Source organism: Geotrypetes seraphini, chromosome 3 (assembly GCF_902459505.1).
Source record: "Geotrypetes seraphini chromosome 3, aGeoSer1.1, whole genome shotgun sequence".
Lineage (NCBI taxonomy): Eukaryota > Metazoa > Chordata > Amphibia > Gymnophiona > Dermophiidae > Geotrypetes > Geotrypetes seraphini.
Genome location: NC_047086.1, coordinates 48,422,275 through 48,443,419, shown reverse-complemented (window position 1 = coordinate 48,443,419; position 21,145 = coordinate 48,422,275). Strand labels below are relative to the sequence as shown.

At 44.0% G+C, this 21,145-nt stretch overlaps 1 protein-coding gene across 3 annotated transcripts in view; it reads right to left on the bottom strand.

Moving 5' to 3' along the window:
• The window catches only part of COL12A1 (collagen type XII alpha 1 chain), a 413,394-nt gene that overhangs the window by 216,145 nt on the left and 176,104 nt on the right, over positions 1-21,145 (bottom strand). For all 3 annotated transcript variants that reach the window (XM_033936132.1, XM_033936135.1, XM_033936133.1), the window contains 7 exons: positions 18,088-18,237; positions 17,873-17,992; positions 17,262-17,426; positions 14,961-15,107; positions 10,172-10,311; positions 6,191-6,320; positions 3,202-3,347 (listed from right to left, as the gene is read on the bottom strand). In XM_033936132.1, the coding sequence (XP_033792023.1) occupies positions 3,202-3,347; positions 6,191-6,320; positions 10,172-10,311; positions 14,961-15,107; positions 17,262-17,426; positions 17,873-17,992; positions 18,088-18,237 (998 nt within the window). The remainder of the gene's footprint in view (positions 1-3,201; positions 3,348-6,190; positions 6,321-10,171; positions 10,312-14,960; positions 15,108-17,261; positions 17,427-17,872; positions 17,993-18,087; positions 18,238-21,145) is intronic.

Here is a 21,145-nt window from a genome sequence, read left to right as displayed (position 1 = left end):
TCTGTTATTGAGAAAGACATGAGGGAAGCCACTGCTTGCCTTAGATTGGTAGCATGGAATTTTGCTACTCCTCGGGTTTTGGCCAGGTACTAGGGACCTGGATTGACCTCCGTTAGAGCAGGTTACTGGGCTTGATGGACCATTGGTCTGACCCAGTAAGGCTATTCTTATGTTCTTATGTTCAACGCAAGGAAGCAAGGTTACTATGCAGACACCAGAGCAATGATATTCTGCATAGCTGGTGTTAAGACGTGGAATGTTTTGATGGGTCAGTTCCAACAATGTATTGATCGGTTTCAATTCAAGAAACAGCTAAAAACCCAATTGTTTGTCACCACATTCTTAAGACTCAACAGTTCTTTGGAAAAGAAAAAATACCGTATTTGCCGGCGTATAAGACGACTTTTCAGTACCTTAAAATCCTCCCCAAAGTCGGGGGTCGTCTTATACGCCGGGTACTGTTTAGAGAGCTGCACGGGGACGCCCCTAGGGTCGCGGGGATCCCGTGGGGACGCCCCCTAGGGTCGCGGGGATCCCATGGGGACGCCTCCGAGGGTCGCGGGGCTCCTGCGGGGCTGGATGCTCAGTCTTCTGGATGTACGCGGCTCTTCTTCTCCCTACCTTCTCTGCTTGCAGCACAGAGCCGAACGGAAGTCTTCCCGACGTCAGCGCTGACGTCGGAGGGGAGGGAGGGCTTAAACAAAGCTTAAACAAAGCCCTCCCTCCCTCCGACGTCAGCGCTGACGTCGGGAAGACTTCCGTTCGGCTCTGTGCTGCAGGCAGGGCAGATAAGGAGAAGGAGAGTAGCCTCGCGGTTCGAGTGGCTACCAAGGGAGAGGGGCGGCTGCCCCGCCCCGGTTGCAGCACAGCCGGCCAGGTTCCCTTACTTTTGTGGCACTTCCCCGACCGACCGATAACAGCCCGGGTCCGACAATCCTCCCTGCCCTGTAGCCGCAAATCTAAATTACCTTCTTACAGCAGCTGTAAGAAGGTAATTTAGATTCGCGGTTAAGGGCAGGGAGGTTTGTCGGACCCAGGCTGTTATCGGTCGGTCGGGGAAGTGCCACAAAAGTAAGGGGACCTGGCCGGCTGTGCTGCACCCGGGGCGGTAGAGAAGGTGTGCGGAAGAAGGGGTAGTCTTATACGGCGAGTATATAACAAAACTCTATATTTTAACTAAAAGTTGGGGGGTCGTCTTATACGCCCAGTCGTCTTATACGCCGGCAAATACGGTAATTCTCTCCTGTTGATTTTAAGATTTTAGTTTGTCATAACTCATGTGAACCGTTTAGTTCTTACGTGGTATATAAAAATTATAAATAGATAAATGCATGCTGAATGGTAGTGTTTTGCAGCTCGGAACTGGAGAATCCCCTTGCTAGTCAGGTTTTCAAGATATCCACAATGAGATTTATTTGTATATACTACCTCCATTTTAGGTAAATCTCTTGCTGCAAGATATTTATTGTGTTAGGGCTTTACAATTAGTACATCAGTGGTTCTTAAACCTGTCCTGGGGAACTCCCAGTCACTCAAGTTTTCAAGATATCTCTAATGAATATGCATGAGGTAGATTTGCATGCCTGTCACCTCTATTATATGCCTGATTCTATAAATGGTGCCTAAAATTTAGGCCCTGAAGAGCACATTGCTAAGCACGATTCATATTGTTGCTGTCTGTTTGCTTTTTGAATAAAAATATTTAAAAAAAAAAAAAGTTAGGCATAGTTTAAAGTGGGCTTACTGTAGGTGTCAATAGGCATCCTAACCTTAGGCACACTCTATTTATGCCAGGGTTTTCTTTGCCTAAATGAGAGCACCTAAGTTAGGCTCCTGCTGGTGCCTAAGTCCAAAACAGGAACCTACTTGAGAAACACACCCACGATGCCCCCCCCCCCTAGCCACACCTGCTTTCTGGTAGGCACCTTGGACTAGGCAACTACCAAGGTAGGCGCCTACCATCCAATTATGAGGTGCTATTTATTAATTAAAGTGCCAATTAAGCTTTTTAAACAATTAAGTTAGGTACTTAGATATGCGTGCTGTGGACCTCCAGGAGACCTAACAAATCGATTTGGGAAGAGATCAGGCCAGATGTTTCGCTTGAAGCCCACATGATGAAAAGTTACAACTGTATCTTATTTTGGTCACACTGATAGAAGAGAGAGATCACTGGGAGAAGGACATCATGTTTGGGAAGATCGAAGGAACTAGGCGAAGAGGGCAACCTGCAACTAGGCAGCTGGACACGTTGACAACTACAATGGGGGACGACCCTGGAAGACCTCGTTGGACTTGCACTTGACCAACTTCGTTATGGATCTTTAACTCATCAAATCGCTAGGACTCAAACTCAAGTTGAGGGCACCTAACAACAATAACATTAGATTGGCTAGGCGCACTGATCTAGGTGCCTAACTATAGGCGTCATTTATAGAATCAGAGCCAAAATAAATGCTAAGTTATTCATTCTCCCATAACTGGCAAAGTAATCTTACAATATAAGTAAGAAAGCATGTAAAAGTACAATTTGTTTTTGGATACTGGAACAAATAAAACTAAATCTAAAGGGGTAATATTTAATCGGCAGTGGTCAGGGTTGTTTCAAAAGCAGTCCATCACGTGTTTCTACGTTCTCAGATATTCAGCGCTAGGCCATAGTCAGATACTAGTGCTGAGTAAGGGGGGGGGGGCGTAGGGGCGGTCTTGCTCAGTGCGCCAGCACCCTTCCTCCTCCCCCCATCTACTCCTCCCCCTGCCCCGCACACGCCCCTTCCCTTCCACCATACCTTTTTAATATCAACGTGAGCAGCCACCAACTTGCTGCCCGCGTCGGCTTCAGCGCTCTCTCCAACGTCACTTCCGAGACCCCGGGCGCCGCTCATCCTCGCCACGCCACTGCAAGTACCACTGATATTCAGAACCTGGAGAGCTAGCTGGACAATGTAGTGTAGGTAGTTGGTTGTGCTAAATTGCTCAGAGAGTTGCTGAAGCATTGAATATCAGCAGTGCCCAGATAAGTGTCAACTCCAATTTAGATCCACTCTCTGGCAACCTCTGCCCTGCCCATCCAGTGCCCAGTGCCAAGGCAATCAGACATGGCATTCAGCAGCATTATCCGGGCACTGGGCGTGTGAGTTTATCCTGTTGCCCGGATAACTAGCTTGGAAGATTGACCCTTAAATGTGTAACGCTCCGTACCTCTTTCACTGATGCTGGCACTGTGGCATTAACAGGGTCATATAACAGCAAATAGCCAGTAGCTCCAGTTGCCGGGTCCCATCTCAGTCGCATGCTGCTTGTTCCGACGTCATGAACATCCAAGTTTCTGACTGCAGGAATTGGTACTGGAGAAAAACAAATGTGCAGAAATAGAAAGTGAAACTATGCACTTAGTTCAGTCACTTAGTCCCAGATTCCATAAAGGGAGCACAGATGTGCGCACCCACATTTGGGCACAACTGGAGCAAGCCATTTAACATCAATAATTGGCCACTAATAATCAATTATTCATGCTAATTGGTGCTAATTTGGATTTGCGTGTGCATCTTACTACATGCTATTCCATAAAACTGCTTGCCCAAATCCCACAGCATGCAACCCACAAGGGGGCATGTCAATGGGAGTGGTGTGGGCAGAAATTTACACGCAGTGTTACAGAATACTGCAGGAATTACACCTGGTTTCAGAAGGTATGAGACCTGGCACCCAAAACTGGGCTTAGGAATCGGCACTATGCTTTATTCTGCCCTCTGTAGAATAGCAATGGGCACTGATTTTTTTCCAGCAAATCTGGTCCATAGTTCCTTTATTTCTTTCTATTTCTGCCTCTCTCTTTATTTACTAATTACTGTTTTCCATTTTAATACTAATGTGAATGCATTAGAGATCTGCATGGCAATGGGGACTGCGAGATTCCCATGGGAGTCTAGTGAAAATCTCTGATAAGGCTTGGAATGGACTTGGAGAACCAGGATGAGACCAGGAATGCCCAAAGAGGCAGCTACATTGCCAGACTCAGACTTGCCATTCATTGGTTGAATAGTAAATACCATCCCAAAAAAACCTCGGGAGGGGTTGGAAGGATATAGAGGGCTGCAAGTGAATAACAGCATCTAAACTTGCAGGTAGAGGTGGGGATGGAGAGTGTGGCGCAGTGGTTAAAAGCTTCAGCCTCAGCACCCTGGGGTTGTGGGTTCAAACCCACACTGCTCCTTGTGACTCTGGGCAAGTCACTTAATCCCTCCATTGCCCCAGGTACATTAGATAGATTGTGAGCCCACCAGGACAAACGGAAAAATGCTTGAGCACCTGAATAAACTCATGTAAACCATTCTGAGATCTCCTGGGAGAATGGTATAGAAAATTGAATGAATGAATATTGTGGGGATGGAATGAATCTTAGCAGGTATGGGTGGATATGGGTTAGATTCCATTCAAGATGGGCAGGGATAGAAAACATTTCTATCCCTGTGTAACTCTCTAGAATACACTAACTGGATAACACTTCCATGCCCATAACTCACCCATGACATACTTCCCCCAACAAATGACAAAAATAAATAAATAACACACAGTAAGTGCATGCTGACAGCCAAATTGCTGCAAAATGCTTTAACACATTACTTTGGAAAAAAGCTTCCTTTGGATCTTCATATAAAGTCTGATCTTTAACCTTATTGCAAGTTATGTAAGGCCAGATTTTTAAAGTATTTTTTACTTAGAACTGATTTTGTTTTAATGTTGTTTAGTCAGTGGCGTACCAAGGGCGGGGTGGGGGAGCGGTCCACCCCAGGTGCACGTCCCAAGGGGCTGTACAGCCAGCACACCAGGTCCAGAACTTCCCGCCCTACTCTGCTGCGGGACCTACCTCCCCGTGGCTGTTGGTCCACCCCCTCTGCCCCAATGTCACTTACTTGTTCCAGAGCAGAGTCGGCAGCCATTGGGGGGTGCAGCAAGGTCCCGCCATGACTGCACATGACGGCTCTGCTCCAAAATAAGTGACATAAGAGGGGGTGGACCGGCAGCCGCAGTCCACCCACTCCAACATCACTTACTTGTTCCAGAGCAGAACCAACAGCTGCAGTCATCGCGGAACCTTATTGCATGGCAATGGGATTGAGGGAGAGAGAAAGGAGCAGGATACTTGTATGAAAGGGTAGTGGAGAGTGAGGGAAGGGGTGGAGGGGGAGAGAAGGGAGCAGGATACTGGTATGGAAGGGTGGTGGAGGGAGAGAAAGGGGCAGATTATGATGGAATTGTTTGCAGGGAAAGGGGAGTGGAGAGAGAGGGAAGGGGTGGAGGGGGAGAGAAGGGAGCAGGATACTGGTATGGAAGGTTGGTGGAGGGAGAGAAAGGGGCAGATTATGATGGAATTGTTTGCAGTGCATAAGGGGGAGGATACTAGATGGAATTGGGTTGGAGGGAAAGAAAGGGGGTAGATGTTGATGAAAGTGGAGGGAAGGGATAGACAAGGGGCAAATGCTGATGGAAGAGGGGTGAATGGAGAGAGAGAAAGGGCAGACATTGGTTGTTAGTGGGGAGGGTAGAGGGGGAGCCTATGCTGGATGGATGTGCGGATGGGAGAGAGAAGGGAGCAGATGCTGGATGGAAGTAGTGAGGAAAGAGAGAAAGAGGGGAGCAGATGCAGGAAGAAAGTGGAGAGAGGAGAAGATGCTGGATGAAAGGGGTAGAGAAAGAGGGCACATGAGGAAAGGATGAGATAAATAAAAAAAGGGCACATAATGGGGAGGAAGAAGACTGAGTTAGTGAAATACTGGAGGAGGTGAGGGAAAGAGGTGGCAAGCTGTAGGCAGACAGTGAAAAGGGAAATTGATGAAAGGGTAGTAAGAACTTAATCTAGACACATGCAGAAAATAAATTGAGAAGGAAGATGAGGGAAGAAAAGATAAAGGAGAGGAGAGAGTGAAATGCCAGACCATGGGGGTGTGGGAAAGGGAAGGAAAGGAGAGGAGAGAGATGCCAGACCATTGGAGGAGGGGAGGGGAGGGAAGGGAAGAAGATAGATGCACATATGTCAAAAGTATCATGGGACACTTCAGCATGTCCCACAGTTTGCCATTTTAAGCTGCAGTAAAGACCCATTAATGCTTACTACAACTTGGTAAAAAGGCCTTAACTGTATTAAGCAAGAATATATTTCACAGGGGTGAAATTTAATATAACTTACACGTTGTTTCTGTGCCTTGCAGAGGTTCACTGCTTTCACCTTCCACCACAGAATATACTTTCACCATGTATTCCGTTTCAGGCTTCAGGTCAGTCAAGACTTTAGTTGTCTCTGATCGACTCACAGTTACCTAGCCAAAAGATAGATGTCTGTAAATGTCAAAATATGTGATACCACAATGGACAGTAAGATGATCGATGTGCCGATAACATAAGTAGGATGATTGATTGATTATGCCATAATTATGCTGGTATTAATAACTCTGTATTGTAACACCGCTACAGAAGCCCCTGTAACTCTGTATACAGCCCATGTATTGTAACACCTTGCAGAAGCTCTTTGTAACTCTGTATTATAACACCTCCACAGAAGCTCAAGTACTTTAACACCTTTTACAGAAGCTCATGCAAACCGCTCTGAATTGACATACCAGTCATTAGGGTGACCCATCAATTGAGCGCAGGACGTATGTGCTCCACCAGTCCCGCCGCTTTAAAACCCATTACGTTAGTGTTGTGAGGGTGCAGGGGGGAGGGAATTCTCGTACTATATGTACAAGTCTTCGCGCTCCCGTTAGGAGTGTGTGGGGGGGGGACTCATACACTAAACACTCCCGAACTCTGATAACTTAACGGAAACAGAACAATTAAGTGTACTTGGGGGCAGTGGTGTACCTAGCATATGTGACACCCAGGGCCCATCATTTTTCGACCCCCCCCAATCTGTATGAAAAACATGATTTTTAGTAACAAGCACACATGTTAGTAACGTCACACATGAATACCTAGGAAAAGGCAGCATCTTACATACTGCAGTGAGCAGTACATCAATAAACCCATTGTAAAACTAAACAAGCCAGACTAGTACAGATCAATCCTAACAGAAAACCATGTCTTTTTGAATACATAGAACATGTAGTATGTAATCACAAACTAACCCCTCCCCCTTTTACAAAACTCTAGTGTGGTTTTTAGCCACGGTGGTAACAGCTCAGATGCCAACACTAAAACACGCTCTACAGTTTTGTAAATGGAGAGATAGAATAAAAATACGTAGACAAAGGATAAACTGAAGCACCAAGAAGCTGGACTCTGCATACAATGCAACATCACAGAAACAGTGATGCATCTCACCTAAAGCAAAAAATAAAAAATTAATAGAATTTTTTTTCTACCTTGTCTTCTCTGGTGTCTGCTTTCCTCATCTTTTTGTCACTCTCTTCCTTTCATCCACTGTCTACCCTCTCTCTGCCCCTTCTATATGGCATCTTCTCTCTTTCTATTCACCTTCCAGAAACTTTATGCCTCCCCCTTCCATCTCTCCCATCACCCCCATTGGTCTGGCATCCATCTTCTTCCCTACCCTCCTCCAGTAGTCTGGTATCTCTCTCCTCTCCTCTTCTTCCCTCTCCCACACCCCCATGGTCTGGTATTTCACTCTCTCCTCTCCCATCCCCCCCACTTCCATCAGCATCTGCCCCCTTTCTCTCCCTCCAACCTAATTCCATGCAGTATCCTTCCCCCTTATGTCTCTTTCCCCACAATTTCATCAGCATCTGCCCCTTTCTCTCCCTCCACCACGCTTCCATACCACCCTGACCCCTTTTCTCACCCTTCACCATGATTCCATACCCTGACCCCTTTTCTCACCCTTCACCATGATTCCATACCACTCTGACTCCCTTTCTTACCCTCCACACCCTTCCATACCACCCTGACCCCCTTTCTCACCCTTCACCATGATTCCATACCACCCTGACCCCCCTTTCTCACCCTCCACACCCTTCCATAACACCCTGACCCCCTTTCTAACCCTTCACTATTATTCCATACCACCCTCACCCCCCTTTCTCACCCTCCACACCCTTCCATTACACCCTGATCCCCCTTTCTCACCCTTCACCATGTTTACATACCACCCTGACCTCCTTTCTCTCCCTTCACCAGCCTACTATGCTCCTTTCTTTCTCCATCCCAAATCAGCAAGGTCCCGCGATGACTGCTTCTGCTCTGGATGGAAGAGGTAAGTGATGTCGGAGGGGGCTGGGCCAGCAGACACAGGGAGTTGCGGCACGATCCCGCGATGACTGCAGCTGCCGCCCCTCCCCATGTCACTTACCTCTTCCGGAACAGAGGCGGTAGATGGCGCAATCATCGCGGGACCTTTGTTCACTTCAGCGCAGCTGCCGACTCTGCTCTGTTATAAGTACGGCAACCACGCTGAGGTGCCGTTTGGAGCAGCACGGGAGGATCCGGATAGAGAATGACACGGGGAAAAAATCTGTCCCCATCACTGCACCTTCCCCAGCCCACCGGCCCCTTCACCGCCCCCTCACCGTCACCGCCATCCCATTCACCGCCCCGTCACTGTCACTGCCATCCCTGTCACCGTCCCCGCAGCAACCATACAACCCTCAGTACTGCAATATTTAACTTATTCCTTCCTTATAAATCAAAGTTTTGGCTGCTGAACTGGAGAAAGAGATGTTCAGCTGGCAGGGCTTTGTTTATAAATTTTTATCAACACAACTAATATACTACTTTATCCTGAAGCAAAAAAAAGAAAAAGAAATAGAATTTTTTTTTCTACCTTTGTTGTCTGGTTTCTGCTTTCCTCATCTTTTCATTCAATTCCTTCCATCCACTGTCTCTCTTCTCTCTGCATCTTCCATTTCTGTTACTGTGCCTCTCCCTTTCTCCCCTCTTCCAAATTGGTCTGGCACCCTTCTTCCCTCCGCTCCCCCCATAGTCTGGCATCTCTGTCTTCTTCCCTGCCAGCATCTTCTCCCCACTCTCTCTTCCCCATTTCCCTTCAGTGTCTTCTCCCACTCTGTCTTCCCCATGTCCTTTCAGCGTCCTTCTCCTCACTCTCTCTTCCCCATTTCCCTTCAGCGTCTTCTCCCCACTCTCTCTTTCCCATTTCCCTGCAGCGTCTTCTCCTCACTTCTCTTCAGCATCTTCTCCCCACTCTCTGTTCCCCATTTCCATTCAGCATCTTCTCCCCACTCTGTCTTCCCCATGTGCTTTCAGCGTCCTTCTCCCCCTGTCTTCCCCATGTGCTTTCAGCGTCCTTCTCCTCCGTCATCCTCATGTGCTTTCAACGTCCTTCTCCCCTTTTGTCTTCCCCATGTGCTTTCAGCGTCCTTATCCCCACTCTGTTTTACCCATTTCCCTTCAGCGTCTTTTCCTCTCCACCCCACATTTCCTCCTCCCTGTCCCTTACCTTCGTGGCGCTTTAACACCCACCCCCCCGGACAACAGACCCGGTGCAACAAAACTCCCTGCCCCGTGGCCGACGATGTCTAAACTGCTTTCTTACAGCAGCCGGAGCGTTGTGGTTGCATATGGCTGCCGTAAAGGTCGTCTCTGATGCAACTTCCGGTGGCGTCAGAGATGACCTTTACGGCAGCCACACGCAGCTTCAACGCTCTGGCTGCTGTAAGAAGGCAATTTAGTCTCACGGCCACGAAAGGGCAGGGAGGGAGATAGGGAGCTGTTTCAATTTCAACTCGGCAGCGGCAGTAAGGAGGGAAGGAGCATGATAGATGACTGCGCGTGTTCCCTCCCTTAACTGCAGGGAAGGCCATTCACCGCTCCACGGGGTGGTGATTGGCCTTGTCCCCATAGCCACGATGGACACATTCTCTAGTTCTGGATCCGATTGGCTGTGCACCCCCTTGGAGCATGCACCCGGGGCGGATTTTCCCCCCCCCCACTCTCCCCTTGGTACGCCACTGTTTGGGGGGGTTCATCCCTCCAAATCACCTTTCCAACGGGAACGCAAGGACTTCTACAGCACTTTAGAAATGATAGACATGAAATGTGTTTAACTATGATTCTGTTCATAGCCCTTGTGGAAGCATCAAGCGTAGTCTCAAGTGACCCTTGTCAATAATCTTCAGCAGTAATCATATCATTGTGAGACCTCTAAGAAATCTGTATGTGCCGAAAAAGCTTTCTGTTTATCATTAATAAAACAAACCTCTTGTGGTCGGCCTCCAGGAATGGAATAGTATTCAATCTTGTATCTATCCACACTTAGAGTAGGTGGAACCCAAGTTACCCTGAAAGACCGAGGAGTTGGCTCTGAAGTAACTAGATTGGTAGGAGGTTCCACATCACCTAAAGAAATGAAAGAAAAAAATATGTTAACCACTTGAGCAAGTAAACCCATGGTTAACAAACTAGAAACTTTGAAACAGTAGAGAAATGTAGGTAGAAGGGATAGGCCATTTACTTAGCATGAATTGAAGGTTCTTATGTCATGGATGTGGAGAGTAATTATATAGGTCTCCTAGGTGGAGAGGCTAGAGGTTGTCTATTTTGTGACTTTAGAACATTCCCTCAAAAATCCTGCAGAATTTGGAGATAAAATTAATCCATATATATTTACAGCGGCTCCAGAGCTGGTGTAAGTATTTGTAGAAGCTTTTTCCTGAAAGATGTATTTTTTTTATTTTGGAGAACTTTTAGATAAATGTAATTTATTTGTTGTTATATTGTTTATTTTGATGATTTCGTGAACCGCTTAGGTTTAAGTGGGTAATATATTTTTAAATACATAAATATATTTTCTAAAGAATGCATGCAAATAGCATCTCTGCCTAGACCCTGCCCAAACTGTGCTCTGAACAAACCAACGTTGCACACAAGTATGCACATTCTTCTCATCAAATGATTTGGTACATTGGCTTAATTTTATAAAGAAACATTTTACACTCACATTCTGGCCAATATGTGAGAGAAAACCTTTATAAAATGGCCCTGAAGTGATTAGAACTTAACTTTAAATGGCTGCATAGCTCTCGGATGTTGAAAACATTTAGGTGCGAGCATCTCTACTAGCTCTCTAAACCGGGGCAAGGGCGCATGCCTAACTGCATAGACATATAGGGCCAGATTCTGTAATGGGCGCCTAAAGCTAGGGGCCTATTGCATGTCAATCACACTTAGGCGCCCATTACAAAATGGTGCTTAACTTAAAACTTAAAGGCCTATATTATAGGTGCCTAAGTCCTTTAGAGAATTGCGCCTAGCGCCACCTAAATTTTTCTCTACCCCTAAACACACATAGATGCTCATAATCAAAAAACAAATACATCTAAAAACCGGCCTAAATCAGTACTTGGACAATCTAAAAGACAATATTGTCCAGTATTGGTCGCCGTACCTCAAGAAGGACATGGCGATGCTTGAGAGGGTCCAGAGAAGAGCGACGAAAATGATAAAAGGCATGGAAAACCTTTCATATGCAGACAGGTTAGAAAGGCTGGGGCTCTTTTCCCTGGAAAAGCGGAGACTCAGAGGAGACATGATAGTGACTTTCAAGATCATGAGAGGTATCGAGAAGGTAGACAGAAATAGATTCTTCAGACTAATGGGGCCCACAAGTACAAGGGGGCACTCGGAGAAGCTAAAAGGGGACAGGTTTAGAACCAATGCTAGGAAGTTCTTTTTCACTCAGAGGGTGGTGGACACATGGAACACACTGCCAGAGGCTGTGATAGGACAGAGTACACTCCAGGGTTTTAAAGAAGGATTAGATAAATTCCTGAAAGATAGGGGTATTGAGGGATACAGATAGAGGTAGAGATGGGATATAGAGAGAGTTTAGATAGAGACCAAGGGGATTTAAGGGTTCAGATGATCACCGTACAGGTCATGGGCCTGATGGGCCGCCGCGGGTGCGGACTGCTGGGCGCGATGGACCTCTGGTCTGACTCAGCAGAGGCAACTTCTTATGTTCTTATGTTCTTAAGTCATCCAAGTGACGATATTCGAAACAGGTTTAGACGTATCTAAAAACAGCTTAGGCCTTTTCAGTGCTACTGTACACCCAGAACTGAAAGGGGAGTTTTAGGAGGAATGGCAAGGGCAGGATTTGGGTGGGACGTGGACCGACCTAGACTTAGTCGTATTGGAAGTATAACTGAAAGTTTAACCAGACTGCCTAGATGGAGCTTATACTTAGTAACTTAGGCCATCTAAAAACAGGTCTAAGTGGCAAAAAGGTATCCAAAGTGACTAAATAACCACCTCAGACACAAAGTACAGATCCCCATACACTCCTCCAGTGATCACTGCCCCCCCAACACACACACTGCCATAAAAATCAGAATAAAAACATAAATATCTGCCTTCAGAACATCAGCACCTGGCATAGGAAAGCCTAATAAAACTGCACAGAGGTGGCTTAAGTGGTCTGGGGAGTGGGCTACTTAACCATAGTGAGGAGGACCCAGGCCCATAAGCTACTCTAACCATTGCATTCATGGTGAAACATGTGCACCTCCCCTCAACACTATTGTATTGCCATATAGGTGGCACCTGCAGCCATAAGGGCTATTGGGGTGGAAGACAGGTGGGTCTAGTAGATTTTGGGGTGTTTGCAGGGGCTCGCCATGACCTATAAGGGAGATGTGGTGAGATGTTTATTAGGACTGTTTTTGTGATGTTCGCAGCAGTGCTCTGTAAAGTGCCCCACTACTCTGGTGCCATGTCTGGATGTCCAGTCCATCACTTTGCTGACCCCGCCCACCTCCAAAAGGTCTTGTTCTAGGCAATTTTGACTTGGACGATAATTTGGACAAGAATGGGGTATAAAAATAGACAACGTAGCAGTCTGGATGATCAAATGGCTGGTTGTACAAGTTGACGAATTTTGGGAAAAAAATGTCGAGAATGTCCGACTTTGGGCATGTCCGACTTTGGGCGACTAGCGACAGGCCCAAAACGGACTTAGACGTGTTTTTTGATTATGCCCCTCATAGGCACCTATCTTTTGTAGAATTGTGCTTAGCTCCCAACTAAATTTTATTTTATTTTTTCAATTATGAGCTTGTTAAAGCGTTAGGCTTTTATATTGCCAGCTGCGGCAGTATTAGCTCTGATGCTCATAGGAATTCTATGAGTGTCAGAGCTCATACTGCCTTGGCCAACAATAAAAAAGCTTAATGTGGCTTTGTAAAAGATGCCCTAATTTAGGCACCTAACAGTAGGCGTCTCTTATAGAATTTCCTGATACTGTAAATTTGCTCAGTCGTGTTGGTATTCTAAAAAGGAAAGTAGGCACCTTCTTCCCTTTATAGACTATGCTCCAATCAGGCACCCTGTAGGCACCTATATTAATGGCATAGGTACAGGTGGGCCTGGATGAGCATAGGCCCGCCCAGTAGCACCTCACGCCTCTCCTCCTTTACTTTGCCAGTCCGGTATGTGCTCCTCCCTGGTGTATCTCAGCCGTGTCCCAGGCAATTCATTTTCACTGCCTTCATGGCCATGGCAGGTTTTCTCTCCACCGTGTCCAACCAGCGAGGAAACAAAGTGATGGCAGAGAGGGTGGGACATGGCAGAGGAAAAAGCCTGCAGGGCCGTGCAGGCAGTGAAAATGAGTTGCTGAGGTACACGGGTGGGGGGGGGGTAATAGAGAGAGGGGCAGCTACAATTCCATGTGTGGGGGAAGGGGGAGATGAGAAGACTAAAAAATACCTATATTTTATAAATCTGGGAGGGGGAGGGTGGAAGAACCCACCCAAGATGGCATGCTACGCCACTGATTTGTATGTAGAACTGCCTTCATAACGACTAGGGATATTTTTTTCGCAGTTACGTGTTTGTTACTGCTTTTGGTATTATAGCTTCTCAATTTTTACAATGGAACGGCTGAACACAAATAGAACGGTAAAAGTGGAAAGGAAAGGAGCATGACCAGTTAATTGATATCTATATCATTTCTCCCTTTTTATATTTATATTTTATTATCAAGTATATACTTGTACAGAAAGAAATATATAGTGGCAGTCATTAACGTCAAAAGATAAAAATATTGCCAACATAATTAACTATACACTTACATTACATTAATGTTTTCTATCCCGCCAATACCTTTCAGTTCTAGGCGGTTTACAAAAAGAATTGGGAGCTCACAAGGTTGATAGATAGTTATAGAGTTATTGGGACAGACTCTATTTTACCTTTTGGTGGGAATCTTTATGCTTATATTATAAATATGAGAGAATTAATTTATAATATAAGCATAAAGATTTTTTTTATTATTATTTTTTAATAATAATAATTAAAAAAATCTTTATGCTTATATTATAAATATGAGAGAATTAATTTGGAAACATCGTGCCATAATAAGCAGTTTAAATTAACATGGGGTCCATTGACTAATTTTGTTCATTCTGATTAAATTGAATTAAGCCTTTATTTTCCCTTTTAGATTGCATATCCAGGATGGGTGGGAGGGAGGGGGGTTATATACTTAACAAATGTCTGGGATTTTAATTTCATGTATAATTTACTGCTTTTCTTTTGGTTCTCAAACTAGGGTGGGAGGGAGGGTGGGGATAATTATCTTGTATTAATATCTGATGGATTGTAAGTGCTATCTCTGATGATAATTGTATACATATATTTTGTAAGCACTGTTCTAGATTTGAAAATCAATAAAGTTTATTTTTAAAAAAAGATAGATAGAGCGTTGGGATCTGGGGAAGGGTCGATATTTGGATCCAAGATTTCAAAAAAGAAAAGGTGGATTTAAATAAAGAAAAATGTAATAAGGAGATGTGTTCCTTTCTGAAGTCCAAAAGGATGGAGATCACTTAATTTGAAAGTTAAGGGAAGCATCTTAAATTCCCTCAATACGCTTCATAGATGGAACGGCTCATTTCTCCCTTAAGAGAGAGGAACTCAGAAAACTAGACACTTTAACAGAGCTCATTAAATCTGTAACGAGTGAGGTAGAGTGGAAAAGAACAACCTACCAGAGCCTTTTACGCTATTACAGAGGTTGATGGTCAGGTCATCCACAATGGTAGTGAGGAAGGAGAAGTCTGCTACGTTAAAAACGTGGGTTTCATCTGGATCTGAACCGATCTGTTTCAATTCACTTTCATCTGCGTTTTTAATACCTTTAAAGATAAACATGAGCAAGAGAAGTGCATTAGACAAGAATTTTTAAAGGCACTCAGCATAAACATATTACAGCAGACAATGAAATCTCTATCAACACACAGGATTTAAGAAACATGCACTCAAGTGCAGAGAGTTAAAAACAATATGCAAACACCAACATAGGAACGTCAAACTGATTTGACATAGATGCTAACAGCAAACAAGACTTGGGCACTAACATTTATACCAGGTTTCAGCAGCCATATGTCCTGTGTCTACGGATAGGCACAATAATCAGCACTAAGCACAACTCCGCCTTGAACCGCAAGGTAATGGCGGAATAGAAATCACTAATGTAATGTAATGTAATGTAATTCTTTAAAAGGCACAATTCTATAAAAGGCACCTGCCCTTTACAAAATCATAGCGCCAACATATTGGCACTGAAATCTGAGTGCTGTTTTATAGAGTCATAGAAACATAGAAGATGACGGCAGAAAAGGGCTACAGCCCATCAAGTCTGCCCACTCTGCTTACCCACCCCCTGTCTATGCCCTAATGACCCAATTTCCTTATCTTGACCCTCGTAGGGATCCCACATGGGTATCCCATTTATTCTTAAAGTCTGGCACGCTGTCTGCCTCGATCACCTGCACTGGAAGCTTGTTCCAATGATCAACCACTCTCTCTGTGAAGAAATACTTTCTGGTGTCGCCATGAAATTTTCCGCCCCTGAGTTTGAGCGGGTGCCCTCTTGTGGCCGAGGGTCCCTTGAGAAAGAAAATATCATCTTCCACTTCGACACGTCCCAGCTCTAACTCCCTGTACCTACAAGGTAGCTCCAATTTCTTCTGCTTTCGCTAGCATTTTATTTAGACATAGACCCCTTTTTACTAAGCGGCGTTAGCGCGTGCCATGCGGCAACTGCACCGAAGCTCACAGGGATTTCAAGGGCCTCGGCGCAGTTTCCGCGCCGGTCCATGCTAATTGCCTTCGTAAAAGGGGGCCTCAGGCACCTGTGGGCCTTTATAAAATAGCATTTAAGTAGGTACCCCATTATAAAATTAATTTCTTAAAGTCTGCAAAAAATCTCATGTCCAGCTTTTATCTGCTCTGCCAAACAGACTGCCAACTTTTACAAGCAGACTTCCAGATCCTGGAAAGCTATTAGAGCTGGAGGAGGACAGAAAGCAGCGTGTAGGAGCTCAGAGTAAACTCCCAAGTTGTCTTTTATCACTGGCAACTAAATATTGGATCATCCCAGGTAATGCAATTTAAAGCCACAAGAAAAAAAATAACATCAAACCAAGGCATGCACTATTTCAGTGCTCCTTTAAAATTGGGGGGTGGGGAGATTTTTATGGCTATTTTTGCTGCAATTTGTTTATTCTTCTGTACAAACTAATGTGAAAATAGTTAGAATACCTGAATAGAGAGAAATGTAAACTGCATGGATCCCTACATTGGAAAATGTGATATCAGGCACCAATAAACCATAAACCATTAAGCTGAAATGAGAGGTGCTAGGAGTTCTAGGGTGCTGCCTTCCAATCAACAAAGTGGCAAACCACTACTACCACCATTAATTATTTCTATAACGCTACCAGACGCATGCAGCGCTGTACAGAGTCACAAAGAAGAGGAAGACAGTCCCTGCTTGAAAGAGCTTAAACTCTAAACAGATAAGACAGACAAACTATCTGTAGGGATCCATGCAGTTTACATTTCTCTCTATTCAGGTATTCTAACTATTTTCACATTAGTTTGTACAGAAGAATAAACAAATTGCAGCAAAAATAGCCATAAAAATCTCCCCACCCCCCAATTTTAAAGGAGCACTGAAATAGTGCATGCCTTGGTTTGATGTTATATTTTTTGTCATGGATACAGTTAAGGGGAACGGTTAATCAGCTGGCTGGGTTGGTGGGCAGTGGGGAGTAGGGTTACGGATTGAAGGCTATATCAAAAAAGGTGGGTTTTCAGTCTGCTTTTAAACAAGGGAAGGGATGGGGCTTGGTGGACAAACTCGGGTAATTTATTCAAGAACCTTCTCTTCCCTCCTACCCCAACCGTATGCATATTTTAAAAATTTCTCTCAAAGGTCTGCAAAGCTGTGAAATCAGGAGCAGAGAAGGACTTCAGAGAGAAAGTCCGTATGAATGTACGCTTACCAATGGCATAAAGTTCTATCCCTTGTTCACGCAGATTGGTTGATGGAATGATAATGTCATCTTGTGATTTGCCATCAGTGATAAGGACTCCGATTTTGCGGGCTTTAGGTCTCATGCCTACCTCTTCTTTGAAGTTGTTCTCCAGGATGAATTTCAAAGCCATCCCTGACATAACACAAAGAAAGAATACTATCACTCCATGATACGTGAAAGGACAAGATCAGACATTGCACATCAAACCAATGGCTATATTCTTTATTTTATTTATTTCTATTTTTAAGTATTTACAGTATATCCCACTTATATCCTAAGTGGTTTACATTCAGGTACTCATGCATTTTTCCTTATCTGTCCCAGTGGGCTCACACTCTTTCTAATGTACCTGGGGCAATGGGGGGATTAAGTGACTTGCCCAGGGTCACAAGGAGCGGCATGGGGGTTTGAACCCACAACCTCAGGGTGCTGAGGCTGTAGCTCTAACCACTGTGCCACACACTCCCACATGTATTTATTTGGTTATTTAGCCCATCCTCCCAAAGGAGCCCAGAACGGGTTACAAATCAGACATACACAGTTTAACTAAGGAGCGGGAATAGCATGACATTCATTACCTGTAAGAGTGTTGCCCCCCTTGTAGGGTAGATTTGCCACTGCATCCAGTAAACTCTTTTTGGTTTTGTATGCGTTTAAGTGCCACTCTGTCCTGGGATCTCCACTATACTGGGTAAGAGCTGCAAAACATTCATACGTTAGTCAGATCGCCCATCGTTCATTGAGAATGGTATTTGTATGCTATATAGAGCATAGCGGTTATGTCAACACTCACCAATCTGTACTTTGTCGGGAGCAATGTCAAAGACATTAACAACATTGGCAATAAAGCTTCGGACCGATTTGAAGTTTGGTCGACCAATACTCCACGAGCCATCCACCAGTAAAACAATATCAGCCGCTGCTCTGGTTATGCATTCGGTACCTGTCGTGTAAACGAGAAGGACATGGGGAAGACATTTAACTGTGTCCTTCCTCTCCCACTGATTTGCCTGTTCTAACCTGTCTGGTTTTCTAAAGGCTTTTTTACCACTGGCATGGAGAAATGAAAGTTCTTTCTAAACTAGGAACCTATTTGTTTTGACCGTTTGATCTCAGTTCTACTTGGCATATAGCCCAAGCCTACAGAGTTGCCCTTCACGGTATCTTTTATTATGCCAACTGATGGATTTGGAATTTATACACCATCATCCTTCATTCTCGGTAGATTTCATTAACTAACTGTGCAGAGGGTCTTTCCTTTGTAAGAGACAGGTCCTAACTTATGCTGTCTGACAGTGTGGCAATCTCTGATCTTGATCCTAAACTACGAGGAATCAATGGATTTAGGGATCTTGACAAATGTGTATTGTATTCACAAAATACATTACTCCAGCTCTGATACTTCTCTGTGCACAGAGTTTATTATCGTAATGAAATGGAGTATATAATCATTTTTCAAAGAGTCTAAAATTATGTTTCTATTATTTTTTCCTGGGCCTTTGATATACGAACGTGCCAGTGTGCTGATTATATCCTAAACTAGGGTACAATTTAGCGGAAGATAACAGTCGTCATGCAACCAGCATCGTACTCCATGGCACTGTGAACATACTTCAGTAAAAAAAAAAATATATTATGTTATTTGCATTGTATCCAAAAGAGGAATGACTGCAGATGGTGCAGAAAGGTGCACGTCTTAAGATTAGAAAAGAGAGAGGATGTAAAGAAAGAAACACGGATACACTCATATTGGGGGATGAGGAAAGAACAAATAAAAACACATATATACAGGTGCCATTCCATGCAAAAATTCCCATTATTTCAAATATCATTGGCTGGAAAGGAAAAACAATAAATGAATAAACAATAAAAATTCAACACTTCCAGATACCTCAGTCGCAAGCTGTACACAAAATAGAAAATCACAAGTGTTTAAACAATTATATCACAGGCCATTAAGAAAGCATTGGGTTTTTTTGCGTTCCTGAAAATTGCGTTACCAGACACACATTTTCTGTCGCCTTCGCATCACGGCTTCTCGTCTTTCTATGGAAACCATCTCAATTCAAGCCACATTCATCACAGTTGAAAGATAATGTGGTTTCAATGTAATTCTCCTCGTAACTGATCCAGCATTGTAGACTTGGGAATAACTATTCCACATACAGTACCTGAGGGTTTAAAAAGTCTGTTCCTGTTCTGCACAGAAAATACAGATCTAGGCTTGATCAACAAAGAACAAATTGTTTCATTATTTAAAAAAAAAAAAAAAAATTAGCTTAGAAGTCACAAAATGCACATGCATATTCTTTGCCTGGCTATTTCCAAGTGTATCTGGTGAAACAATTCACATTGCTGTGTTTCTTGGACTCTACACACCTCTCCTAAGAAATTTGGTTAAGAGAGGACATTAATTAAACAGCATGTGGTACAATTAACCTTCATTTCTGCAGCAATAACAGTGTTAAATTACATGCACGAAAAATGGGTGCTTACTATCAGGACTCAGTCTGCCAAGAGAAGCATAACATAACATTTTAAACACTTTGTGAAGTTATGGTACTGCCTGAAACCCTGACAGATCTTGTTTTTCTGGCAGCACACATTTTAAAAAAGTCTGTTACTTTCTCCTTTCCTCCATTTAAATAAAGAGTTCCTGTCTGTACCAGTGAATTCTCTGGAGTACTATATTTTAGACAATATGGTTTTTCCTGTGTTGCACTGAAACTCAGCTGCCTGAGTAGAGCAACCATTACCATGTTGCATAATATGTATAACTGCAAACAGATTATGGTTTTAAAATCTATGTACCTGTTGCAAAAAAAAAAAAAGGTGAGTTCAGTATTTTCCATAGATCTCGCAAATCCTTCTCTTCAGAAATCTTTATTAATGTTTTGTCTTTTAAATCAGCAATATAAATATAAACTATATTAGGGCCTGATGTTCAGAAAAAACCGAGGGGTCGATATTCAAAGAGATTTAAATGGTCAGGAGTCTTCTGGAGCAAACCGTGGATTTCAACGGCACTTAACCAGTTAGGGGGAAATTCTAGAAACGGCGCCTATGTTAATTAACAAACGCTGTTTAAAATGGCAAAAACGCGCAACATTGAAGTGCCTACGTAATACGTGCCAGAATTGCACCTATGTAGGAGCTTTAGGCCGTCTAATGTCACAACCACCGCGAATTTTAAAAAAAAAACGTGAATGCGGTTTTTCACCTGTCAGAAGGCAGGAGACGGCAGCTGGAGTGTCGGCGGGTGCAGAAAATCACTCTTCTTGTTACTAGAGTAAGGCTACACCAATCAGGAGCTGCTTTGACACACAGCTCCTGATTGGTGTAGCCCGACTTTAGTACAGGAAGAGGCGGTCGGAGCATACCACGAATTAGTGAGTCCGTGATTCGCGAAACGCCAATTCGCGGGGGGAACACTGTATTGCGCTTAACACATAAGTGTTAACTAACCATAAATGGCCCAGCATTGAATATCTAGGAATAACGTCACCATCGGTCACAAAAATGCCGACTACCACCAGCTGAATATTTACCTCCTGAGATCCTAGATTTACCACCACTAACACCCCCTCCCCCGCCTTTTTATTTTTTTTTTTATACTCTAAGCCACAGTAAAAGTTTCTACCATAGCCCAAAGCACTAAATGTTCCGATGCTCACAGAATTCCTATGAGCGTCGGAGCATTTAGCACTCTGGGCAGCGGTAGAAACTTTTATCATGGCTTAGTAAAATGGTGTTAGGGTTCTAAAATTGTGTCTTAATTTCAGCCAGACTTGGGAACCTAATGAGCTGAAAATTTGTCTTAATTTAGGCGTTTAAAAAAGTTTAATTTAGGC